The 27447-nt window shown below is 39.3% G+C and overlaps 1 protein-coding gene across 2 annotated transcripts in view; it reads left to right on the forward strand.

The window, feature by feature from the left end:
• ST8SIA1 (ST8 alpha-N-acetyl-neuraminide alpha-2,8-sialyltransferase 1) overlaps positions 1–27447 on the forward strand; it is a 144392-nt gene that overhangs the window by 72024 nt on the left and 44921 nt on the right. For both annotated transcript variants that reach the window (XM_084529112.1, XM_084529113.1), the window contains exons 3-4: positions 5745–5854; positions 12519–12611. In XM_084529112.1, the coding sequence (XP_084385238.1) occupies positions 5745–5854; positions 12519–12611 (203 nt within the window). The remainder of the gene's footprint in view (positions 1–5744; positions 5855–12518; positions 12612–27447) is intronic.

A 27447-nucleotide genomic window follows, 5' to 3' on the forward strand; every position in this document is an offset into this window, starting at 1 on the left:
ACTCCTGCTAAGACTAAGTATGGAGAAGACGAGACTGGGCAATCAGAGGAACAAAATGAAGATGATGTCGCAAAAACAACAGTAACTACCCAAACTGTATACCAGCATGAGCTACGAGAGGTGCAAAAAGATTTTGGTCAATGTATAGGTGAGCAGCTTGTCACCTTGCTGCTTTGGTGCTGGGACACCGGAGTCAATTGCCTGGAATTAGAAGGCAGGGAAGCCAGGCAGCTGGGATCCCTTGCTAGAGATGCAGGCATCGACAAAGCAATTGGAGGTGGAGCACCAGGTTACAGCCTCTGGAGGCATCTCCTGTGAGCTGTGAAGGAAAGGTATCCCTTCAAGGAAGAACTTGTATGTCTACCAGGCAAGTGGACCACTGTGGAGAAGGGAATCCAGTACCTGAGGGAATTAGCCCTACGGGAGGTGATTTATAGGGAGCTAGACAATGAACAAATATCCACGGATCCAGATGAAGTCAAGTGTACACGACCCATGTGGCAGGAGTTTGCACAATCATCATATGCCAGCTCATTGGCAGTAATGGCCTGGAAAGAAGACTAGGAACCCACAATGGACAAATTGGCTAAACAACTCTGGTAGTATGGAGAAAGTCTCTCTTCTTCCCTACAGGCTTGTGTCTCAGCTGTGGAGAAACTTTCTGAAGACTTCCACCAACTTAAAGACAATTTATTTTCCTTCTCACCTGTACAAATCAGTGGCCATCAACTGAAAGAGAATAATTTGGAGAAACTTTCTGAAGAGGTCCACCAACTTAAAGAGTTTATTTTCCTCCCCACCTGTACAAACTGCTGTCTCAGCTATCAGGGGTAAGCATACTTCTGTGCAAGAAAGATGATATAATGGGTACACACCCCATGCCACCCTCTGGTTTTATCTACATGGTCTTTAAAAGAGGTTTAGGTGTAGAGCTTAGTGATATGGTTTAGTGGAGGACTGCTCAGTGTTAGGTCAGAGGTTGGAGTAGGTGATCTTGGGGGTCTTTTCCAACCTAGATTATTCTGTGATTCTGTGAAAAATTGTATAAACATGATAGTTTTGTGGTGATAGGATGATGGTAGATTTGGTGGTGGCACTCAGCATTTGGTAGAACCAGGCCATTTTCCTCAAGGTGCTGTATTTTGAAAATGGACAGTAAAAGCTGAGCACCTTTTTGCAAATTCAGAAATGCTTATTTAAAACCCATTTGATTTTAATTTATGCTCCCAGTGTTTTCAACGTTTTTGACATCTTCAGCATTAAATCAGAGGCTGAACATTGTAATTTTTCCTGTTTTCCCAGTGAGGACTCAGTTGCTGATTAACGTCTTTGGCAGTGAGTGGGCAAAAATTAATGCATTAAGAACCTAACAATGAAATCAAACTGAATTAGAATAGCATTATCTAAAATAAATTTTATTTTGTTAGTACTATGTAATGTTCTTTTAACTGATGACAATGATTAATTTCTACTTAGATGAATGATGAAACTAATCAGGGAATTGCTGGATAGATGCTCCATTAAATTACTCCTATATTCAACTGGGAGTCTTTAATCTGTTGCTCTGTGTGCTTATTTGTCATTGAATTTGTAGGGGGATGTGCAGGTTCTTCTTTCATTTACATAAATAGGAACTAGAACATCTTCATTGGTTATCAGTAGAGTTTCATTGTTTTGAACCAGGGAAAATGAAACAACAGACCCTATCTATAGTTTTCTTTCAAGAGATGCCTTCTCTCTAAAAACCAACTCATGAACCTTTCCCTCCCCCCCCCCCCTTTTTTTTTCTTTCTAATTTTAGTTAAGGGTATTTGCAAATTATGTTGTAATGATTGCTTAAAAGTGGGGGTGGGCTGATGGCTTATTTTTACATTTTCTCTGTTACACCAAATAAACAGATGCTGCACTACTTTTTCTTGTCCACCCACGAGAATCAGGCTGATCATTAAAATATTATTAATGAAGAAAAATAACAAATGTGTTGACAATCAAAATAACACAGTTTCAGGAAGCTAATATTAATGGAAATGTTTTTGTTGCAACTTTGCAATCCAAAGCAAGAATTTGTCAGGCCAGTTACAATTCAAAGGAGAAAAGCAACTGAGCTTTTTGTGAGTATTTAGCATAAATGACAGCTGGGTCCCCAATATGTGAGAACTTCTATTGCTGTTAAATTAAGAACTGACAATTTGCCTAGGAAAGAGTTCCACTGTGGGAGGTGAAGAGGGAAAGCATTAGAAGGTTTTTGTAAGTCCTGTGAAACATGTTTTGCCAGTAATAGAAACCTAGAAGCAATTTTGGTTTTACTATATGGAATTCTCTCCAAATAGCACCATCACCTTAAAAATGTAACATTAAAAATTGCCTGCTACTGAAATTCCAAGTATCTCCCTAGAATATTTTACAAAAAAGTAAAAATGGTTTAATTCTTGAGCCAGTTGTAGCATTGTTCTACCTCTTCAATCCTAAAACAGCATGCAAAAAAATGAAGATGGATTGCCCACACTGTGAAGATGGCATAGGATTATTTGGCATGGGGAAAAAAACAAATCATTATTGGAGTCCATCTTCAGTGTTTTTCACTTATAAATGAAAACAAAGCTAAACAAAAACACTCCAGGTTTTGATAATAAAAGGTTTGATTTCAACCTTAAATCCACAGTCTGTACCCTGATAAACCAGTGGTAGGAACAACAAGTGGATGCATGGAAACATCTCAAATGCCCAGTAGTGGGGTGGAAAGATTTTAACAAGGCTAGTAATTTGACCATGTTAGGGCTGGAGCTTCCTTATGGTTAATTGCATTGCAATTTTGTGTAAGCTGTCTCCTCCTCATATTTTGGTCAGCCTCAAGGAAGGAGTGAGCTGAATGCTCATGGGAAGTCACAGAGGAAGCCCACAGCACCTTGGCTTTGAAGAGTCTATAAATGTCTTTATCTGTGCTGTCTGTCCTGTGAGCATCCTTTTAAATATTAAGCGTTCCTGCTGCTTGGAGGCATTTCAGTTGCTTTTACCCTAATGAAGAACAATTGCTTAGCGTGATCTGGGAGAAACTCATATTTTTTATTTTGCACATGACTGTTCTTCAATGTTTTTCAAACCAATGTTTAACACTAGTAGTAGGGTGATGGTTGAACCAGGTGATTTTGAAATTCTTTTGAACCTTAATGATTCTGTGATACGGAGGGAAGTGTGCCATCTGCACTACCATCCTGCAGTGCTTTGAGCATGCTGCTGCTAACTGGATTAAAAAATGGTGATTCCCAACAGTTTCCAACCCAGGAGTTGGTTTCTTCTTCTTTGCCTTTTGCAGATAGACAACGAAGCCATATGTTTTGGACTTGCGTATAGGCAACACTTAAGTCTTGTATGATTTGTGTATGACCAGACAGTTTGTTTCTATAAATGGGCTCAGAACAGAGATCCTGAGTCTGCAGTTTGAGCAATAATACAGTTTGTAACTTGAATGCCTGAAGAACATTCAATGTGCAAAATAAAAAAATACAAGTTTCTTCCAGAGCATGCTAAGCAATTGTTCTTCATTAGGGTAAAAGCAGTTCAATTGCCTCCAAGCAGTGGGGACACAATTTTATGCCAGGTTAGGCCATAGGTGATTTTTGTTTGTTTGTGTGTTTTTCTGCGCCTTCTGCTTTCCTTTAGCTCCCTCAAGTCATCCTGGCAGGCCTGATTTTGCTCTGTTTTCTGTTGGGCTCTCCTAAGGGCAAGAGTTTCAAAGCTTCATGTGCTTTTGGAAATGAAAGTATATATGAAAATGAAAAAATATATGCAAATGACAGCTAGCATTATCATCTCTAAGCATAACAGGATATAAGCATCCCTTGAGGGACAGCAATTCATCTCAAGCAATATCAAAGGCTGTTTGCAACTCAGGATTCTGAAACATTTAGTAATTCCTAAATGTTTATTTTGGGGGTATAAAGACATTCAACATTTACTGAAGCCACAGAAGTTATGTGACAAGAGTGTTCACAGCTCTTAAGTTAATGGCTTCTGCCTTTGTCTGTGATTTGTCATAGCCTTGCCTTTGCATAGTTAGCTGTCTTGGAAAGAGCTCTGACATACCTTGAATAAGAAAGGTACTGTTATGTATAAAAACTTAACCCCCAACACAGCATATGAGCGCTCATTTGGTCAGGGTCACCTCAGCAATGAGAAGTCCTTTGAATTTCAGCATACACTCCATGTTCGCTTACTGGGTAAATTCAAAAATGTTCTTGGTAAGACAGATGTGGGGTCAGAATGCAGCTGCATACTGAGTATTGCTCTGCTGTGCTATCCCTGGGTTCTCAACAGTGACTGGGCCTCAGGAAACTACAATTGATTTTTCTGTTGTAGCATATGTTAAACCAGAATTAGGATATGCAGAACGCTTAGATTTATTTTGTTAGAAAGCAGGTTGTAGCTTCATACTAGCTGAAAGGAATCTAATTTGCTGAGAAAAGATGATGAAACAAATACATCTAAGAAAGAAAATAAATGACAGTAGAAAAAGTCCTAACAAATACAGTTTGTGCTGTAATGCTGGGTCTGTTTTCTAGACCATGTACACTGTTACAATGCTTGGTGAATACATTATGCAGTGTTAGATGTTGCTCTGTACATTTAAGTGACAATAAGTACTGCTACCGTTCCAGCTTGTCCTCCAGGACAGAATAATTGTTTTGCTGTGCTGCATCCTGTCACTGTGGCATTTGCATTCTCAGAGACCCAGGCAGTAACTTCTGTCTGTGCTGCAAAGTCAGGTTTTGACAGGTTTGATAAATAAAAAATCCCTGCACAATATTTTGCATGAGGAGAATATTAACTGTTGTATTGTGGACAAATGCCATTCTTATAACTATATCATGCTACTTTAAATTCCCATACTGTTCCCCCCCCCTTTAAAAAAAAAAAGTATTTGCTGGGCTGCACTGTGATGTATTTACTGGGCTGCACTGATGTACTGTGTGCTGTTTAAATGACTGTCCCAACCCCACTAAAGATGAATGACTTGAAGCTGATGTGTAGTTAAGATCCTCTGAAATGAAGGATATACAAATCTCATTTATCACTGTATTTGATGCATAAGATAGCACAACAACTTGACCTTGCAATTTAATGCCCGTCTAACCTGCTACAAGAGCTCCTTAGTTAAAATGATTCCTTTCTAATTTTAATTTATGTTATGTTTAAGATGCTGCTGTCAAAGCTCTAAATATCTTTGCCTAATGCTTCAGAGTGACCAGTCCCAGTGACAGAATGATGGAGGGATACCAGGCGACTCCTGAGGCCCAGTGCCCTCCTGTAATCATGTTGTTCCTCCTTCCTTCCTTTATTCTCCAGAGCTGTCTTTTGTGTATGAGCTCCGGAATGTCACTTTCATGTTGTTTTTTCCCTGGTAATATTTTTCCCCATGTGTCTTTGCAGCTTGGCTAGAAGACATATTTGGACTGCCGTCGTTGTCATTACGTGCATCATGACTTTAAAACTATGCAGTTTTGCTTATGCAGAAATGTTACAATCCTTTGTGTCATATGTTTGTTGCATTCTGGTTTGGGGAGTGGGGATAAGAACTATCCTGTGTCTATTTACCACCTAATTTCAGGACTTTTTTCCTAGCTCCTAATTCTGCCTTTTCTTTCTTCATTTTGAGCCCTGCCAGCTCCCTGGGTTCTCCAGGAGTGGCTGCTACAAAGATGTATGTATTCTACTCAGTAAAACTGGTCCTTGTTTTGTGTTGCTAGGCTACACCCTTCCAGCTGCCACTGAAGAAATGCTCTGTGGTGGGAAACGGTGGGATTCTCAAAAAGAGCGGCTGCGGCAAACAAATAGATCAAGCAGATTTTGTCATGCGGTAAGACAGAAACCTCAATGACAAATTGTCTCCCCTTCCCCCCGCTCAATCTCTGACTTTTCAAAGCTATTCAGTTGTGATTAATCAGTTATAATTTGCCTTGGGTACTTTCTTTCTTCCCTTTGCAGGATGCTTTACACAAGTGATTGGGGAGTGAGGAGAGGCAATAGAGAGTTTTGGCTGGCTTCTGCAGATACATGTGTACTGTGGGGGTAGTGTGCAGATGGATGCATTGAGGTTGTGACGGCCTCTACAATGTCATAGACAGGGACTTAAGAGCTGCTTTTCTTTTTAATTATGCCATAATAGACAGGGTCTCATCCTGTACTGTGCTTCATCCTCCACAACTCTAAATGCCATCATATGAAACCCACTGAATTAATGATGAGTAGATACTGATTCATAGGGCAAGGCTTAAGAAAAAAGATAGAACAAGCTAAAACGTTTCCATGTTTTTCCTCCCTCCAGATTAATTTCTGGCTGACTGGCTGACAAAAGGCCAAACCTCTTTTCCTTGATGCCATTTTGTTTTTAAGTTCTCCACATATCCTTTCACTCTGGCCTTTGCGAAGTTATCAGAATCTGTCAGGAGTAATGCTGAATCAGCTACAGCCTTCTTGACTGAATTTGGCACTTTCTAGATCTGCATTCTCTAAGGAAGAAAGACAGAAATTAGCTTCTCTTTGTTAAACATGAACAAGAAAAATATTGTGAGGGAGAAACTGGAGTACTGCTTCCAAAGAGATGAGAGATGTAGTTTCTTTGGGTTTTGAGGTACATAGATAATGACCTCCCACTTTAGCAAGTCTCCTTGTTAAATCCTGATAGCTTACTACAAACTCATACAAATTTGCTGTAAACTAAACAGTGCTAATGTAATTTCTGGTTTGGATCTCAAGGAACAAAAATACTTTCAATGTTAAACAAAGAAATACAACAAACTAAAGACAAAGAAAATGTATATTTAGAACCTTCACAGAAGAGAATATGTAAGGCACAGGGGGAAAGACTGTGCTGATTGCTGTTACTGCAAAACACCTTGGGTGTTCCAGAGACTAAATACAAGAAACTGTTGGGTATGCCATGGTAATTTTATGTAGATGCAATGGGAAGTTGAAATACCATAGGAGGAATCAGTTACAAAGACAATAGAAACTTTTTTTTTTTTTTAAACAGCTCTTATCACTTGATCAGAAAAATGATTTTTATTTTTTTTTTTTCTCCAGGGAGGGTAGACTAGCCATTATCTGTACCAAACTTATTTTGAATTGTAAAGAAGTGGTAGGGAAAATCCTGCAAAAATTCCAGTAACTGCTGGCAGGCTGTTTTATATTAGTGATACGCAATCATGTTTATGGAAAATGTTTCAGTTCTTTTGGGTAGAAGCTAATATACCACTGGGAAAAAGTATTTTTGTAGCATGTGGAAGATAGGATTTAGCAGATCTTTTCTATATCTGATTTCTATAATCTGAGAGCTGAGAGAGAAAGAACACAACAACTTGTGTAATATCTTACATTTTTTCATAAGAAATTTGTGTGATGTCTTTTAAGTATTTCTGCAGTGTGAAATAATTATGCTAGGTTTTGCCATTGTTCTTTTCTTCTATTCATATTGTTTTTGATTTCACTTATGACAGAGCTTATGGAAATACAATTGCAGCCATCTTCTTTGATAAATTGTAATCACTAGGGCTAATTAATGAGTTTAAACTGCATCTCGTTGCTGAGCATCTTCTACAAGCACAGTTGTGCCGACATAGAGACTAAAAAAGCAGTAGTTTTCAGGCCCTAAGGCACAGCACACTGCATCTGCAATAAAAAAGGTACATGACATACGGTCTACATGTTTAGTTAGTGTGGTTATCATAGGCTTTTCTTGAGATACCTGGCTGTTTTTCAAGTTTGTAATCCTTATTTTCAGGAAGGTTTTTTTGATTTGCCCTCTCTCTTCATGCCAGCCTGTATTTTAAGAGAAGTGTTGGGTACTGAACTATAAACAATGTTTTTGTCTCTATTTTGACAGAAGAGACATGTTTTCTTGGCATTAGATCGTGAAGAAATATTTCTGTGTCTAATGATTCTTCCTGTCCTTCAGCTGTCTCTGCTGTGGTTTGTACATCTGCCAGAAAGAGGGTTTCATTCCAGGGAACTTGGGGGGAGTTCTCCAAGCTGTTGTTGGTGAATTTGTTCCAAAACTAGAAGCCACTGACTAGTGGCTGTCACGGTTTGGGGAGGCCAAACTGTTATCTTTTCATTACAACGTGATGTGCCATCTAGCCATACCAGCCCTGGTGGAACTGGGGATATTAAATATGGTACAACTTTTGGGGTTTGTAGACAAGTCCAGAGAAACATTGTGTTCAGTTGCTGTAGGTATTTATTGTCTTGATAATGGCCAAGGTGCCACAAAAGAATAAAAATGAATATTTGAAATCGTGTATTAAATTCATATTAGTCCCTAGTGTTTAGTAATATGTGAATACACAATATACAAAAAGCTAGATAACCACATAGCATCTAACAAATGCACATGGCGTTTCCCCGCTAGGCTGCCTGGATTCTCTGCACCTGTAGGAGATGGACTTTTCTCTGGGCCAAACCCAGAAGAGGCATTTCTGCCCTGTGAAGTTTGAAGGATCCCTCTCATTTCACTCCTGAAGGTGTTGCTACCTAGTGAGCTGGAAGTTCTTAGATGTCAAAAAGGCACACATGGACAGCTGTGCTTGTTGATATATTTTTTCCCCCCAAAAAATCTGTGTCTAAGCAAGGAGATACAAAAGACCAATATGTTCTCCTCTTTCATTTATGCTCATGTCAAAAATGCTGGCCTCAGACACTGTCCTGGTACTTCCTTCTTTCATGTACATGTACATGCACACTCATGTACTTACTCCTTAGTACCAGGAGCAAGAGTAAGATAATTAAAAAGGTGTGTTTCTTAGGATGAATCTTCTACTTGATGCATTCCTCAACTGCGCAGGGCTCAGCATGCTGCTGACGTGTTAAAGAAAAGGCCAAGAAGTTTCTGTTGATCAACTGAATTTGTGATGAGTTTTCAGCTAGATACTTGGGCTACTTCTTAGTATTTCATGCAGAATAAGCTGGGAAAGAGATTTACTACTAAAAGGAGTTAGATGTGTTTAAGTAATGCATCTGGGACTGGTTTGTGAAATAAATTTCTTTATTCATATGTGAAGATGATAAAACTAGAGGCAGATCTCAGTCCTTTACAGTGCTTTTAAATAAACTTCAATCAAAAATCAAAAGCTTCTTTAAAGCTTGCCCTAAAAGTTTGTGTTTATTCAAATCAGAGACCATTAAATTGTAGCCTGACAGAGGTCATCTATTCCATCCCTTTCCTCTGAGGCAAGATCTTGCTTCACAAATATTTGTTTGACCTGCCATTGAAAACTGCTACTGAGAGGGTTCCTACACACAACCTCTGCAGATAGTATTATGCTGATTGATTTGTATCCTACTCAGTGCAGGTATAGAAAACAACAAATTGATATCTTTTTTTTTTTTTTTTTAAATTATTATTATTTATTATTATTATGTAAACCTTTCTCAAATTCTAAAGTTTTATCACTCTTTTTTCTGGCTTCATTTTAAGTTTTCTAGCTTCTCTTAAATTGTGGTAGATCAAATGAGAAGCTGTTCCCCAGCTTTTTGATTGTGATGCCTCATGCACATCTTAACAAATACGGTCATGAAAAGGAGCAAAGCTTTCCTGGAAATTTTATTTTTCATGATGAACATGGTTGAATTAGTCTGTTACATATACATAGAATCATAGAATGATTTGGGTTGGAAGAGACCTTAAACATCATCCAGTTCCAATCCCCTGCCTTGGGCAGGGACACCTCCCACTAGACCAGGTTACTCAAAGCCCCATCCAGCCTGGCCTTGAACACCTCCAAGGATGGAGCATCCACAGCTTCTCTGGGCAACCCGTTCCAGTGCCTCATCACTCTCTGAGTAAAGAACTTCTACATTATATCTAATCTAAACCTACTGTCATTTAGTTTGAAGCCATTACTTCTTGTCCTATCACTATACTCGTTTGTAAAAAGTCTCTCCCCAGCTTTCCTGTAGGCCCCCTTTAGGTACTGCAAGGCTTCCTTAAAGTCTCCATGGAGCCTTCTCTTCTCCAGGCTGAACAACCCCAACTCCCTCAGCCTGTTGTCACAGGAGAGGTGCTCCAGCCCTTTGATCAAATTTGTGGCCCTCTTCTGGACTCACTCAGAAAACGGGTCTGTATCCTTTTTATATTGAGAGCACCAGAGCTGAACTCAGTGCTCCCAGTAGGGTATCACAAGAGCAGAGCAGAGGGGGAGACTCACCTCCCTTGCCCTTCTGGCTGTGCTGCCTTTGATGCAGTCCAGTACATGGTTGGCTTTCTGAGCTGCAAGCGCACATTGATGGATCATGTTGAGCTTCTCGTCAACCAGCACCCCCAGGTCCTTTTCGTCAGGGCTGCTCTCAGTCCATTCTTTTCCCAGCCTGTATTTGTGCTTAGGATTGCCCTGGCCTAGGTGCAAGAGGACATACATTTGACTTTGCTGTCCTTCATGACATTTTCTGATAAAGTGAATTTAAGAATCTGGTTCTGATGGCTGGTATTTGACTGTATTCTAACACATGCAATGCACTGTTCTGGTGTTTTTAAGGAATGTGGGATGTTTGGCATTAAGAAAACTGTATGAAGCATACTGTGTGCACACACTAGCACCCTCACTGGGCACCAATACCACACAAACAACAGCACGTGGAGGTACAGCCTTCAGCCTGAGTAGCTCCTTTGCTGCTCACTGCCACGACACTTGTGTGGAACCATCCTGCCACTCCTGCGGAGGCCAGTGAAAATATTCACAGGGCAGCAACCGCTACGGGAGCAAGGGCTTGCCTTGTCATAAAACATGTTGTCCCAGAGTTCCTGGAGTAGCACCCAGAAACAGCCCTAAAAACTGAACCATGGCTCCACAGGTCCTGCTTCTCACTAGCTTAGGAAACGGGCCTTTGATTTAGTAAGATTAAAAACTAAATGGAATAAGCAACTGGTTGTTGCTGGACTCGAGGGTGACCAAACCGGTCTGCCTGGAAGATGAACACAGAGATATTGCTGGAGAAGAGGAGTGCCAGAGAAAGTGTAATGGTTTACATGGTGAGAAATGAGGTTGACTTTCACAGGAGTATGACCTGCAGCAAAGAAACCTACGTCTCCGTAGCAATGGGAAGAGACATGGTGAATTTGAAATAAGGGCTCCCTGCAAGGCTGCGGGCCCAACCGAGTCCTGGGCGGCCTGACCCTAGGCCTAGGGCAGCTCCTGCCCAGCATGGCAGCAGCCAGGTGCTGGCTTCCTTCCTTGCCTTGAGCTCTGCTCCTCTGGACTGTGCCGCATTAAGGCAGGGAAACCAGCACAAGTGCATGGTGATCTCTTGATTCTGTGGCTGAGTTTAAAAAATCGAGGGCAAATTTGGTTATAATACAGGCCAAAACAGTTTTTGTTTTTTTTTCTGGGGGGGTGGGAAGAAGGAGGAAACACCTCAAAAACAACCCAGCAGCACTAAAACACAAAAGACTTGTTACAGAAAAAATCCAAATTCTACTTTTCTCTGAGAATCTGTGTTTCTTTTTTGCCCTTTTTGCATTAAAAATATTATCTGTATCCTTGATTTTAAAAAGTTAGACAACTTTGAAATGGAAAATACTGTTTTGACATCCATTTTTGGTGTCAATTTAGTGACCATTTTAGTTGCAATTTGTTGAGTATGTTTCTCCTAACTGTTATTTCTACAGCAGTGCACAGGCTTGGATACTGCTTGAATGTATTTTCACCTTTATCTATCGCTCCTTCCTTCTTCTCCCAGATCTTTACTCAGAAACATTTAGGACTGTGCATTGTTTGGAAACTTCTCTCCACTTCTGTTTTTCAGAGTCTTGTCTTTCTGCTTGCCATGGTAGATCTGCTTAGTCACTTAATGGTTTTATGTTATCACCTTTCCCACCAGAACAGGGCTGTGAGAGGACTGATATGCACATATTAGATAGCCACTTACATTTTTTCTATTTTCTTTGTAAATTCTAGTATGCTGAAGACTACCCCACAAAGTTAAAAAATTCCAGTTGCCCATTGCTTACAAGACATATGTAATGCTTGTAAGACATATGTAATGCTTGTGCTGCTACAGAGTGATAACAGTCATGAGTGTGATACTGGAAAACAAAACAAAATAAGTAAAAACTTTTCAGAACTTGAGAAGAGGTCAAAAATGTTTATGCTATAGATAATAACAGTCTCCTTCACCACCTTTCAACCTGTCAGAAATGCCAAGTCACTGTCTTTGTTTTTGATTAATAGTTATATAGGATAGGATCATCTCTGCAAAAGGTTTTGTTTCTACAAAAATCTGGTACAAAAATGTCCTACAGATTGTTTCTACCCACAATCTGGTACAAAAATGTCCTATTGTGCTTATAGATGTGGTATAGTAGGGAACATTGGTAGCTTGGTCTAGTATCTGTACAGCACTTTCACATTTTCTGTCAGCTTGCAGTTTTTGTTTCTGAGTACTGCAAATTTTCAGACTTATAAAGACTGAAGTGGAAGCCTGTCAATCCTGAATGCCAGTTAAAATCTTGAATGTTTTTCTGTGCACAGGTGCAACCTTCCTCCACTATCCAGCGAATACAGCAAGGATGTTGGAACAAAAACCCAGCTGGTGACTGCAAATCCCAGTATAATTCAGAAAAGGTAGGGAGCATATTATTCTTTCTCTGGACTGGAGAAATCAAAAAGAAAAATGCTTCATCTGTGTTATAGATATTAGTGTGCCAGAGTTACGTTCTTCTCGTGGAAAAGGTTCTGGAAAAGATGAAATGCACATTGGGTTGTTGTTAGGTGAAATATAACAAGATCTTTTCACTGTAAGCATGGAAACTAAGGGAGAATGGCTTCCTGCAGAGTTATTTCTCCTACCATACTCCCCTCAGTGCTTGCAGCTCCCTACTTTTAACTGCATGGCTGGCTACATGCCAGAGGAGCTTTGGCTACTTGTAGTCTGGGCACATATTAATGGGTGGTCCAAACTAGTATGCTGGTGGGGTCAGCTGGCTGCTGCATCCCACGGTTAATGAAGAGGCTAATGAAGGAGTCACTGATTACTTCTGTGTCCTTACTCTCTGTTATTTGATATTGACTTATGGGTACAAAAAATATTAGAATAGAACTGATCAGCAGGTTGTGATCATACAAGCTGTGCTTCTTAGGAGACTGGGATAAAATTTTGTTGATTATTTGAGTTGGTTGAAATTTTCAAAATGTCAGTAGCTGATGAGAGAGGGGAAGAGACAAGGAAAAAAAAAAGTCGGTGCCATCTCTCTGATTTTGCCTTGCTGAATTTTAATTGCCATGTTACTTGTTTTATCACCTGGAATGAGATCTGGTAGTAACCTGCCATGCTCACTGAAAAACACAGAGAAAAGGCAGAAACCGAGAGTGAGCAGGAAATGATTAGGCATAAGAGAAATGTATAATGGAGGTGCTGGGAGGTGAGAGATTGTGAAAGGAAGCAAAGTAGTGGAATAAAACAAATACTAGAAAGCCAGGTGTTTGAGAAAGAAAGGCACACAACAGACCTGGAATTTGATGTTTGTTGGTATCTAAATGTAGTATTTTTCCTCTGTCAGGAACTGAAGCGTTGTTTACTTTTGTGTGTGGAAAAGATGGGTTGTACACCAGTCTTGGACATATGCCTTTTCTTGGAACGGAAAAGGCAGGGTGAGCAAGAGGGAAATAGAGAAGTCATCAACTTCAAGAGCTGATTCCAAGCAGAGAGTGTCTGAGCAGGGGAAGGCACAGAAAGGCTGTTGGGATAAGAAGAAAGCAAAACGAGCAGAATTGGCAGAGAATGGCACCACGTGCCAGGCAGGAAGAGGGAGCTGCTCAGGGCAGTGGGCCCTGAGGGTGGGGATTCTGAAAATCCTATGGAAAGTACACAGCTAATGATGTTGATTTAAAAAGTGGGTTGAAACGGACAGAGCATCAAATGGAGGAAAGAAGATTATCTTTGCAATAGCATCATGGGTAAAATGAAGAAGAGCAGTGGGAAGTACAGAGCTTGCAAAGGGTTTTACAGTTGCCAATGCAGGGGATTATTAAACTCATGGACATTTTCTGTCCCTCACACACCTCACCAAGGCTTAAAGTGGAAAGCATACCATACTTAATATTTTTGAACAGAAAATGAAAAGGAAAAAGATTTTTATTGATGTTAGAGGAAAAATATGGAACTACACTAGAGAGACTGTGGAGTTAACCAGCAAGGAGGAAAGGAAGGAATGAGTAGACTTGAAACAATACTCTGTGAGAGAGGGATATCAAAGGGGGAGTGGATGGGGAAGGAAAATGGAGAAAGTGAAAGTGAGGAAAGAAAAAGAGATCAGAAAATGGGATTGTTTCCAATGTCAGTTTTCAAAATGGATGATAACAGTGATGAAAGACCTTCGATAAGAAAGTAATGTGGGATGTATATGTGTGTGTATTGATTAGATAAGAAGATGTATAGACAACTACTGAGAATGAGATAAAGAACAAACCCACAGTGCTGAAAATTGGCAGAAGCCTCCTCAGGCTTGAAGCTCTTGAGAGATCTGACACTTCCTCTGCCTGTTCAGAAAGAGTTTCTTTTTTTTTCTTTTTTCTTTTTTCTTTTTTTTTTCATTTTAAATTATATTTGACTAATCTTTCTTGTAAACTTATTATTTTGCCTTCTGCATGTTAAGTTAGAATTTGATAAATGGTGCAAGCTTGGAAGTTAAAACACAAGAAAGGCTACTACTCTCAAAAAATAATCAATTTCTATGGAAAGAGGCTTTTTAAGGAACTAAGACTGCTTGTAAGTCCAGACTTTCATGATATTCAAGGACTTTCAGACTGGTGACTGATATGTATCTGTTTCTAAGCTGTAAGTTAACTAGCTTCACATAATGGTATTATTCATTATCATTCTTCCACTGTCCTCTTGTCCTTACTTTGAGTAGGTTGATATTGATGAGGCTTGACATCTCAATTATCTCTCAAGTGTGTTATGGCAGATTTAGTGAATTGGTCCTGCAACACCATTCGTTGCTTCTAAAAGATTTATCATTGCTAGATAATTTATGATTAGGCATGTTGGATAGGGCAAATTTTTCATACCAGGGATGTGGAGGCAGTTTTCTCTGTTGTTTTAAAATCAAAAGGATTACCTATAGGAAACTAAATTGTTGCCAGTAATTATTGCTCAGTGATATCTGAGCTACCACTGTTCCCTCTAGCTTAGAGCCATAGGATGGGACAGTAAAAACTTTAGTCTGGGAGTACATCGACTTTAGTTATACTTTCTAAATGCTGCCTTTTGCAAAACTTGAAGTTGGCAAATAATAATAACAGACATAGAGATCGAGTTCCTACTTGGTTTTAAGCAGGAAATATAACTGTGCAAGTAGTACAGTTTTACGTGTAAAATATGGTGCTCAGTTCTAACTTGGATTTTAAAAACTCTGAGGAATTTCCTACCCTAACTTTGCTTCATATTATACATGAGCACTGACAATAGAATTATCATAGAAATTTCCTTAGCTGACTAGAGGACTCATGATGACTGCCCTAATTTCTTTTTTTATCTAAAATGTGTCACAGGCATCTCCCTTCAGTTAGTGCTTTGAGCTTGTGTAAAGCTTCCGTTTCCACTTTACAGTCAAAATTTACTTCCCTGTCAAAGCCTGGATTGAGGTTGTAATTGGGACTGAAATGTTGTGAAAAGCTACTTCTGGGATCACCACAACGTTCCCCCCTCAATCTCTTCTTCTCTCCCCCTGCCCATACCTTAATCAAATAGAGGACTGTAAATGGGTTGATGTTTCCGATTTTCCTTGATGTTTCCAGTTCATTCCCCTACCTCCCTAGTCAGCTATGAGTAGTGGCTGCATATCACTGCTAGGAAGAAGGCAGTGCAGTAGTGAGACCTGTGATGTGCATGTGGCTGTTTTTAGGCTGCATGAAAAAATGAACAAAGTAACGGTGTTTACAGTGATGGTTTTATGTATTCTGAAAACTTGCCTACAGTTGTGGAGTGGGACTAGTTAGAAGATCACATGTGGACATAAAAATGCTTATGTAGATAGTGGCGATCTTTGATCAGTGGTAGAAGATTTTGACTAAGTGATACAAAGGGTTACTGTTAAGGATGTAGATATTACATGTTTCTGAAGTCACTGTTTTAGGGCTATTTAAGAGAAGCAAATTCTAGCTTTCTTATCATATTCAACATCTTTGGCAAATGTCCTCTAATAATACCCTTACATTTTGTCTAATGTTTCAGTTAAATCTGCAAACAAATGCTGTTTGCAGCAGTCTTCCTAGTTTCTAGTTGCCATGCCTTCCTACTCTGTCTAACCTATGCAGACATATATCATCATTAATGTGGATATAGCTGTCTAAATAGATGTTTTCCCAGCATTCACTGAGTTTCAGATCTACTGATGTCTGTTGGTGAGTATTTTATCCACAAGCTGTGTGCGTTCCTGACCTGTGTAGTAATAATCTTATTAGCAAATGGCAAATGAACATAGTAACATTATTTATGATAATTCAGCATTGTTATAACTAACAGAAGTCCCTGAGTTACGTAACACACTTACTGACACTGTCTTTGGGACATAATACAAAAACCAATTGGATTGTGTGAGGCTTTTCTCCCTTGTCCTTTCAGGGTTTTGTGTTTTATAAGCATCAATGGTGCTTGAAGGAGCACACTTTGCACTCATGAGAGCACAGACAGCCATGCAGCTGCTCTGTGGGCTGATGCTGCTGTCAGCTTGAGCAGCAGATTGTGAAAGGGGACTTGGAGTCATTGCCCTTGTAACCCCCTCTGCATGACGAGTGATTAGATCTGCTCCTTTTCCTGGAGAAGACCCTCCCTAACTCCTGCTGGCCTCAGCCCTCCCTGATGGATAGCGGTATGTGGTAGGAGAATAGTGGGGATTAATGCTGCTGGTCTTGTAAGAGAAGACAGCCCTTCTGTTGAAAGGAAGAGACAAGGTGCCCTTCCGTACCTCCAGCTTCTCTGTGGCTGGCTCGGTGCTGTGGTCCCAGGTGTGGGAGCTTGGTGTGTGCAGAGGCTGCAGGGCTGGGCTCTGAGGCAGCACTGTGCTGTCCCTGTTTGATAACCTTTCACTTCATTGAGAATAGTCACTTGGATGAGGACTGGGTAATATCTGTATGTGTTCAGGGCTTTGGAGTCACCATAATTAGATTTGTTATGAACATTTCTGTGAAATACCTGCACTGTCTGCTGTCAGAGAGGGGGTGTAGGCGATCCGTATGTCTGCTACTGCAGTGTGTCTTGTTGCTTTGAATACAGAACACACTGAAGAGTTAGCTGAGGTGGTATTGACCTTCACTGTTTGAAATGTGGATGTTTTTATTTAAGTCTTTATAGTGGAGTCTCTCAATAGTTGTATAACATTGCTAATGGAAATAGTCTGACTGAAACTTTAAGAACTAGCTTTAGGGTCACCCATCACTCTTGGCAGCTTGGTATGAACTTCTATTCACTGGGTGTGAATATTTTTTTTTTTCAGTAAATTAAATCACTTTTTTCATCTCTGATATTTGACAATTTTTTTCTGCCTCCATTTCCTGCACTGAAGCAAGATGAAGGAATGAGACTAATGGCTAACAAATATAATGATTCTGCCTGGAAGCTTTGAAATGTCAGTTAAATATCGCAGTTGTTTATTAGGTTCCCACAAAATTTGAGTGGGATTAAATTGCTTTCCAGTTCTCCCTGCATCTAAGAGCCAGCTAATAATCTTTCTTGGATTCAGTCCTGAAGACAGCTTTGAGTCCAATTGACTTAAGCCATTAGGAATAAAAAGACTGAACTGAGACAATTATTTAATTTAATAAAAGCTTCCTTCATCTTCGATTAAACAGATGTACAGTTTAAGCCCTGTTGTTCATGGCCCTGTTGCTCACATTCATAAAAATGATGCATCAGAACTTCTCGAGTATGTCTCCATGTAAAAACAATATAGGAAGGAAGGAAGGAAGGAAGGAAGGAAGGAAGGAAGGAAGGAAGGAAGGAAGGAAGGAAGAAAGGAAGGAAGGAAGGGAGGGAGGGAGGGAGGGAGGGAGGGAGAGAGGAAGGAACGGAGGAGGAGAAAGAAAGAAAGAAAGAAAGAAAGAAAGAAAGAAAGAAAGAAAGAAAGAAAGAAAGAAAGAAAGAAAGAAAGAAAGAAAGAAAGAAAGAAAGAAAGAAAGAAAGAAAGAAAGAAAGAGAAAGAAAGAAAGGAAGAAAGAAAAGAAAGAAAGGTATTGAAGGGATATCCATCTTGCTCATCTCTTGTTCTTTCTTTAGCAATCAAGGGGATGAGAGGTTCTTTCCCTGTGAACTCATTTAACCACTGGATTTTAAATAATTAACATAGTGGTTCTTCCTTCATTCCTGGTACCCACTGTTGAGTATAGCTCAGGTTATTCCACTGAGAAGCACTCCAAAGTGTTAATGATCATTGTTTCCATTCACATCACAAAACTGCCCTTTTATGTTCTACAGGAGTCTGAGAATGTCTCTGCCAACAGCAACGGGGTAATATTTCTGGGAAACAGTTCTTATGGGCAAGCTACAAAGTACAACAAACATTTCTGTATAAGTGGGTGCTTGGAGCCTCATTGGCTTTTAATCAGTCTTTTCCATAATATGAAATTCACCTGAAAGCTTCAAATTTGTTAGCAACTGAAGCCGTAGTTTTTGTCTCTGAGGAACACTTATTTTTGTCCTCAGCTAAGCAGAAAAGGAAGCCTGAGTGAGGTGATGAAAAGGACTTGCCAATGTTGCCATCAGGCCAAAGGCAGAACCAGGAAAAAAATCCAGAATTTCTGATTGTCTTTTGTGGTTTATTAGCTGGTACATAGAAAAATGTGGACTTGCAACAACAATTCATGCTGCGACGAGGATGATTTCATGTTATTATAGCCATGCCTTGAGCAAAACTCAGTTTGTTCTCACTTTCTGAGATGCCCCATTTAAATCAATGGCTTTTGCTCTATTTTCTGCCCCCTCTCTCCTTGATTGCCAGTGTGGACAGGATTATAATCTATTTTAAAGTAAGAAAGAGATATAAAACACATTTAAAAAACAGTAATTTATTGTGTATTTTCTTTTGCTTCTCGCAGATGAGTTTTAGATGATTTTTCCTCTCAAAAGCTGCAGAGACTGACTGCAAACTTATACTTTTTAGGTATCACCAAATCCAAACCCATGTAGGAAGACATAGATGGAACAGTCTTTTACAGTGTAATCAAACATTCCTAAATAATTTGGTTAATTTGAGTTAAGCCCCATACGTACAGTTACAGTTTTGAAGTCAGCTTTTGAAATCATAGCAGATTAGTCACACTGAAAGGCATCTATTTTCTCAATACAAATATGCAGCCATGCCATGTAAATTGGCATTGCAATTTAAATTCAAAGCTGTGATGAAAAATTAGAGAAGCATTCTGAACTAAACAGAATGCTATCCAGAAGAAGCAAATGCAGAGGCCTCCTCTCAGTAAGGAAAAAGCAAAAAAATGGGTGAGTTATTGGCTAGGTGGCATTTCTGCAGAAAAGAAACATGTCATCTTTGGTCAGTGCCTGAGCATGAATAAGCAGTATCCTACTATTTAGATGATAGCAAATGCTATGTTTGGTTATCAAAAAAAATGTAAGACATGGAGAGGTACATTTAAGCCCAGCCATGCCTCGGCTAGCGTACTGTGCTCAGATTTGGCACTTTGTGTTTGGTAAAACCCCAAATACCAAGTGCCAACTGTAGAGTGGAGTGAAAGCAGAAGCAAGAAGATCTCTGAAACCTGAGCCCCAAGGAAAGGATTGCTACATCTAGAGGTATCTCAAAACACATCAGTGGCTCCAAAGAAAAGTTTCAATTGCTGTTGATGAGATGAGAAACAATGGGATGAAATTTTGAGGAAAATGAGAAATGAGAGGAAAAGTTAACCAACAATCTGGTTGTGGAGAAGGGGAAAATAGGAAAGACTGAGGAGAGCTATAACAGTTTCCTGGGGTGCTGCTAGCTAAGGTGACTGGAAGTGAGGCAATACTTCATCAGGTGAAATGATTACTAGACATTAGAAAGAACATCACAGAGCGTGCTGTGAAATCCATCTAGCTTGTGTTTAAATGCAGGTCTGATATGTTTGGCTGACCAAGTAGAATTTCCCCTGAGACGTAAGGGCAGGCAAGATGATATTTGGGGGACCCTCCATTCAGTTAGTCTTCAAAAGGTTCCATGCTAAAATAATTGAAAGGACTAATTGATAATGGGGTGAAATGAGACACAAGTGAAATGTCATGAAATCATAGTTTGATGCTCTCTCTTAAAAAAAATTCAATGTTTTATTAATGATTATCATAAAGCAAAAATAGAAGACACGAGGTTTAAAATAATCCATTTGGATTTCTGATAGGAAACTCCTCAAATTTCGTTGCTAATGCATATTTACTGTAGAAATAGAAAAGCACTATCTTACATATGTATTTGTACATCTCCTAGTTTAATCTGGGATTTTGGTGATAATTATAGTTATCAGTATTGCAAATGGCATTTTAATTGCAAATCTTTGTCTTACCAGAATCACCAGTACTTGCCAGGATGTGATGATATTCATTAACACATTGTCTCGCACATTTTCATTTTCTTGGCAAGCCATTGCAGGACAACTTGCTTTTTCTTTTTCCCTACCTCCTGCTGTCTTAAGATAACTGTATTGAAAAGTCTACCAGCAGTACCAAACAGAAAGACAACCAGCTGTCTGATTTTCCATTATTAGGTTTGTGAAATGCGAGAGGTAATGTATGTCCTTGATCAAGAAATGCTTTTAACTAGGGTGATTTTCTTCATCCTTGTACTCCTGTGGAAGAACTTCATATGAGAGCTGCTAAACCTATCGCCTGTATGTGGAATAGTGTACCCAAGTACTGCTATCATATATAAGTATGCAAGTAATTTTTCAAAGAAAGTGAAATAACTTGTATTTGTAATGTTTTTCTGTATCAAGCAATTTAATGTCATGTATGAGCAACCCAAGTTTATTCAAGGTTGCATCTCAAAAGTTTTAAAGAAAATAATCCCTGTTTAAGTAACTAATCTTTCTTTGCAGTCTGTGGGTTTAACCCAGATTTTTCTACTGCTACTCTTGTATTTTTTCAGATATTGATTGGAAAAAAAAAAAAAGAAAAGCAAGTGTATCTTTTAAAATGAAGATACATGACTTCCTGCAATCTAGAAGAGAAAAATAACGAGAACACAGAAAACCACTTTTCTGTGGTCTGTCAGGTTGACATCCCCTCCTCCTCACCACCACCCCGGAAAAAAAAAAAAAAAAAAAAAAAAGAACTTCCACTTTTAATAGTATCTGCTGCAGTGTGATACCATAAACTTCAGAGAAAGACTATATATATATATTATATATATATATATAATATTCAAGAGACTGTCACAGGAGTGCAAGAATTATCCTAATGTGCTGAGCCACAAGCCAAAAGCTTTAGGTAATGTATAGGCATCAAAGAGGCAGGGAGAGGGGTTAATTATCTATTTTCTCATTAAACAGTGGAGGGGATTGCTGGGAACGAGATAATCTAACTGATGAGGCTGGTGGGTTTTACTCATGTAAATCTCAGCTGATTTGTGAGATTCCAGCACTGCTGGCCTCCAGCAGAGGCTGATGGGCAGTAGGGAAATTAGTTGCTAGGTTGGTCAACAAGAGCTTGTACCATAGAAGCCTCCTCCTAGATTTTATTTTGGCACTCTCAGCTGGGGAGGACAAGATCCAACCAATCATTTTCAGTTAGAACTTGCTATAATGAATATGAAAGTATTTGATTTTTTTTTTCCCGACATTTTGATGTTGTTTTCATAGTCAATACTTCCCTTCCTGTAAACTCTGGAAAGATTTAATTTTCTATTGCCAAAATCATTTTTTTTTTCTCAATAAACATGAATTTGCATGGAAAACCTAAATCAGTATAACTTAGAATAAATGCTACAGGAAAGGGTGAAAGGAGAGAGAAAATCCTATATGGAGTCTTTTAGAGGTATAAATGATTGTAGCTCCCACTGCAGTGCTTTACACCAACCAAAAACTTGACACAGTTTTTTCCTTGTCAGGGAAGGTTTGTTATTTTGTTCATGGATCCATTGGCTGGACTTGCCCTCCAAGGTGAAAAATCGCAGGGGGTGTGGATGAGGCACTCTCTTCTTCCCTGTCTGCTCTGGGGTCTAGGTAGCCTTTTCTGCCCACCCTTAGTCCTGGAAGTATAGCCTGTCCTTTAAGGAAGAAATGTAAGCAAGTTGATTTATTGGAAAACATCAATATATTTGTTGTTTTTTATACTATAATGCTTGCCCTATGATGAATGTGCAGTTAAAAAATCTAGGAGTGTGAGGTTGTGATTCATTAAATAGTTTTTATAAGCAAAAATTGAGCTGATTAAAAGGACAATTCACTTGAGTCAGAATGTTAAAAACTTCTCTGTTTTTCTTACAAGAAGATGTTGTTGAATTGCTAGAAATGAGTCACTGTAAGCATCAGAGAACATTTTTCATCAGCAGCCTTTTATGTATGATCTAGAAACAGAATAATTTTTAGTGAAAATACACCTCCAAGTAGAGTTGGGTTTATTTTATTTTATAGTGAAACCGCTAGTTTTCTGAACAGAACAGTTGTAAAAATTGGTATTTGCATTTTATTGCTTTTAGTTTACTTCTGTATAAATTTTGGGAAGTTGACAGCTGTCAGATTAGTGTTTTTCTTTTATTTGTTTAGATAAATGTTTAGCTGTGAAGATCCTTGGAAGGTAAGTGATACACTTTCTTCAGATGTGACTGAATACCAGATCACTTTGTACACAGGAAGGTTGGTTAATATGGCATAGGGCTTTCAGTGAGGGTCAGCTGTCTGTTAGATGGGCAGACATGGGGGTTGCAGTCTGTTTGGCCCTCAGGGCCTATTCCCGGTGCTGGCTCTGAATCATGAGTTTCTCATGGTTTCTCATCATGGTTTCTCATCATTTCATGGTTTCTCATCAGAGAAAGGTCTGTTGTCAGAAATTTGAAGTCAATTGTAAAAGGATGCCTGTTGCTTTCTGCATGACACATTTTTGTTGTCATTTTGGGTCAGATGAATACTTAACAGTTGGTCCCATCTCTGAAATTTTATGAAGATTTGATGCTGAGCACTTCAACCCTCTCTCTTAAATCATGAAGAAATTCATTATTGGTTCTAAGGGAAAGGAAAGCATAATCAGAAAACTTTCCAGAAAAATAAACAAACAGTCCTTTGGAGAGGAACTGCTGTAAGAAGTTGAATCTAAAGGGATGAAGAGAGGATTAGAAAAAGGAGGCTGAGCACTTCTACCCTATCTCTAAAATCATGAAATTTATTATGGGTTCTAAGGGACAAAGGAAGAGGGAGTTACTTCCCTTTCTTGCATGTAATGTAGTAGTAAAAAGCTGTACGCTTTATCTTACTGACTTGGACACTTGTCTTGTTTTATCTCTGTAGTTTCCTGTGAGTTACAGCTGTTAGTTTTTTTTTTTTTTTTTTTTTTTTTTTTTCCCCAGGAAGGTTGATGCTACTTAAAACAGCCTCATCCCCTTTCTTAATGCTCCATATTAAAAGCTGGATGTTGACCAACTATATTTTACTTGCTTATTGTTTACCATTTCTGTTCCTTGGATTTGCTACTCTAAGTACAAGAAGCAAACTGTTTTAGAGGAAATGTACTTGAAATGTCTAAAAATAATTGGAGAGGTAGGGGAAACAGAGCACTAACAGCAGAGGGGAAGAAACAATATTCTAAAAACACCTACATGCTACATTGAATCTTTTATCTTTTATAGTTTTCTGTTTCCATTGGTTTCTTTGTGTAAGGACTGAAGGGCACCGAATCTAGAAGTTGCAATCTTGCAACTGCAAGACAATACTGTGACATCATTGATGAAACTAGAATTTGACTGTAAATACACTGAAAGAATGAGGAAGAGGTAAGCTACAGCAGGTCTAGTGCCCAATAGTGAAGGAGTTAATGCAGAAAAGATGAACGTTTAGTCCTGACAAAGGGTTTAGAACGAAAGTGAGAATGGAGAACAAAAGGTTAAGGGATCCCTAGGTAAATCAGAAATTAAAGGGATTGTGAGATCCTTTCTGGAGTTTCTAAGTAAGTAGCCAGAGCATTATCAGAACCACTAAGGAAAGATCTTTGGTACTGTTTTTCCACATGTCCCCAGAAAATAGGGAAAAAAAAATATTACCTGTATTAAGAGAGCAAAGAAGAATGAAGGTCAGAAGGAATTAGTTACTCTGACTTAGTTGGTTAGTGTACTACATGGAAAAGGAGTGGAAGTGATTAAACATCGAAGGAAGTATCTAGATGTTCAGAAGGCCTTCCACAGAAAGCAAGAAAAAGTTAAATGACATCAAAACTGATAAAAAAGTATAATGAGGGATTAAAACCTGTTTCCAAAGCCATGGTGTATAAGGTATGAAAGTCAAATTTTCCAGTTGGTGTCAATAATTTATGTTTCATGAGAAGAAGTCTTTAAAACTGTAAATAGCTTATTGCTGAGAACTCCAAAAAGTGAATCTAAACTCTGGTGGGGAAAAAGCATCAAACAGCTTTACTGAGACTCATTACTGTACATTAAAAGGTCGTCAGAAGAAACATTCTGACTTTTTTTTGCAGAGATGTAGTGGGTTTACGTGGCAAGGTTTTGGTAGCAGCGGGCCATATGGGTGGCTTCTGTGAGAAGGATCTAGAATCTGCCCCATGTTTGGTAAGGGCCCCACTGCTGACCAGAGCCGAGCCAGTAAGTGATGTTGTTTGCACCTCTGTGAGAATATTTTAGACAGGGAAAAAAATGCTGTGATACACAGCAGCTGGGAGAGTGAGAGGAGTGAGGAACAGCCTTGCAGGCACCAAGGTCAGTGAAGAAGGAGGGGGAGAGGTGCTCCAGGCACCGGAGCAGAAGTCCCCTGCGGCTTGTGGTGAGGACCATGGTGCTTGGCCACCCACCCAAGTTAAACCACCACAATTTGTACACAGGCCGACAGAGTGAACAATTAAGTGTACGTGTATATGTGAAATTGGTAGAGTATTTGTGGAAGCCAGCATTTCAAAGCAAGATGGCACAGATAAAAAGACAGATGACTTTTTTTTTTTTTTTTTTTAAATGAGTAAATTATATTTGTGAAGAAACATAAACTCAGAACTGAAGGATTTGGTAGCATATGACCAGGTCATGGCTTATTCATGGAAAACTCTGGAGACCTTCCAGGTGTAGCAATATGGACAATATTCTCTCAACAAAAGAGGTACAACAGGTAGTTTCCTCTTTATTCATCATGTCCAGAAAAAGTTTTGCTTCTTTTTTTGCTTCCTTCTAGGAGCATGTACAGTTTCTTCTAAAAAGCAATAGTAGTATTTTTGTAGCTGTTGTAGTTTAGGGGCATAAGAAGTAAGGTCTGTAGGGAGAGAGAACATTAAGTCAAAATATAGACAAACATTTAATCATACAGAAGCTCTTCCACAGAACATAAACAAGAAAAAATGCCAAATGAAAAACCATCAGTTCTGAGAACTATTTCTATTTTTCAAGATGAATCACCTGATCCAAGATACTACCTCTCCCTGCAGATCTCACCTTGTTTATTTGCTGGAGAGGTAAAGTCATAGGTTTTATATTCATTCTCTTATGCTCTATCCATACCCTGGAAGTGTAGCAATAGTAATCCTCTCAAGAGTTGACCTCAGACCTACAGAAGGCAATGGAGTCATGACTGCATTACTGTTACAGGAAGAACAGCCAAAAGCACAACAGACACCAGTATGGTCAGATCATGCTCCATTTTATTACCCAAATAGCCTAGCTTTTATAGTGAACTTAACAGGGGCAGATAGTGTCTGACACTAAATTATTGGTCAAAAGCACTCAAGCAAACAACTGCAAGAAACAACCCCACCTGCAAGAAATCAACCCCCTTGTGATTAGCAGTCACGTAGACCTTGTCCTTGAAGCCAGCTGCTGGTAACAATGTTTTTCTAAATTCCTCAATTGGGCGATATGGGAACACTGTCATGGGAACTTCTGATAGTTGCCCTGGTAGCTTGGTTTGCTCAGCTACAGCAAGCCGTGGGATCTTTGCTGTTTCAAAAATCCCTCAACACATTGCAGTGGCAGGGATGGCTCCAAACCAGACAGAAGCCAAATGTAAGGCCTCTGTCCTGGCAGTCTGTGTCTTGCCTTCATGAGTGATTTGGTAGTGCAAGCCTGATTTGGTTCAGAGGACGTGCTTCAGCTACACCTGAAGTTGGACTTAATGGATTCATGCCATGGGAGAAAACACAGTTCTGTTTTTCATGGTGTCTCTGGAGTAACCAGAAAGAAACAGTGAATCATAGTTGTAGAGTGTTCCTTTAAGGGTTTCCCTGGTCTGTGGGGATGGTGCAGAGGAACTCAAAGTGTAATGTGTGTGGTACAGTGGCATCCGTTAATCTGCCTCATCCACCAAAGAGTTTAGCAGCAACAAGTCCCCTGCGATATTATAAGAGGATATTAAACTGTGGTTGCTAGTGACAGGGGAGACAGTCTAGTGATGAAACAAGTTTTAGTCTCAGTGGAGCTCCTGGTTTCGTTTTGATTGTCCAAATAGAGAAAATAACAGAGATGTCTACATTTTGGGGAGTGATAGGAAAGACAGGAGAGGCTGTCATGCTTCTTTGTAAACATGTAGGACTGTTTTATCAGCCTATGGTTTAATTTTCTGACTTAGCTAGAAATACCTTATAAGAACACATCTACTGCTTCTATGCTTGGGCTCAAAGCAGGTTTATATACTGGTTGATAGTACCAAAGGGTGTGAGGGTCTGTTGAAAGAACAATTCTTCCCTGTTCCTTAATTTCTGAGTGAAATGAAATGGAAATGAGTTTAACAGCTCATGGGCCATATGTTGTGCTTTAATTTTTATGCTTCTTCTATCGTGAATTTTTAGGCCCCTTTCTTGTAAGATGGTCTTACAGGCTAGCAATAACCCTCACTGACAAGAGTTTAGGGAGGTATGCAATATATGTGGAGAGAATGTGAGAGGCCCTGAGGAAATCTTTCATTGGTTTTGCCTCATTTTTTCCCTCTTATGCAATCCAAAATTCTTTTACTTTTTAGTCCCATGACTGAGGAGTTGCATTAATTTTGGACTAGTAGGAAAGATAGGGATGAAGTAGAGTAGGTGTTTAAGAACAAAGGCTGCAGTGTAAGTTGGAAAATGCTCAGAATATGTGACATTAGCCACCTGACTAGGCAACGATTCCCCTTGTGTTCTCTATCTTCCTTCTTTCTTTTTCTTGTGCAGTGATGAGCTCAGCTGGACAATGTAGCCATGTGTTTGAACTAAACAGTGAAGACTTCCCCTGATTTCCATCAGCTTGCAGGACTAATGAAGTACTGTAGTTTGTAATAGAGTAATATAGACTTACACCACATG

The sequence above is a fragment of the Aythya ferina genome (assembly GCF_964211825.1).
Source record: "Aythya ferina genome assembly, chromosome: 1".
Classification (NCBI taxonomy): domain Eukaryota; kingdom Metazoa; phylum Chordata; class Aves; order Anseriformes; family Anatidae; genus Aythya; species Aythya ferina.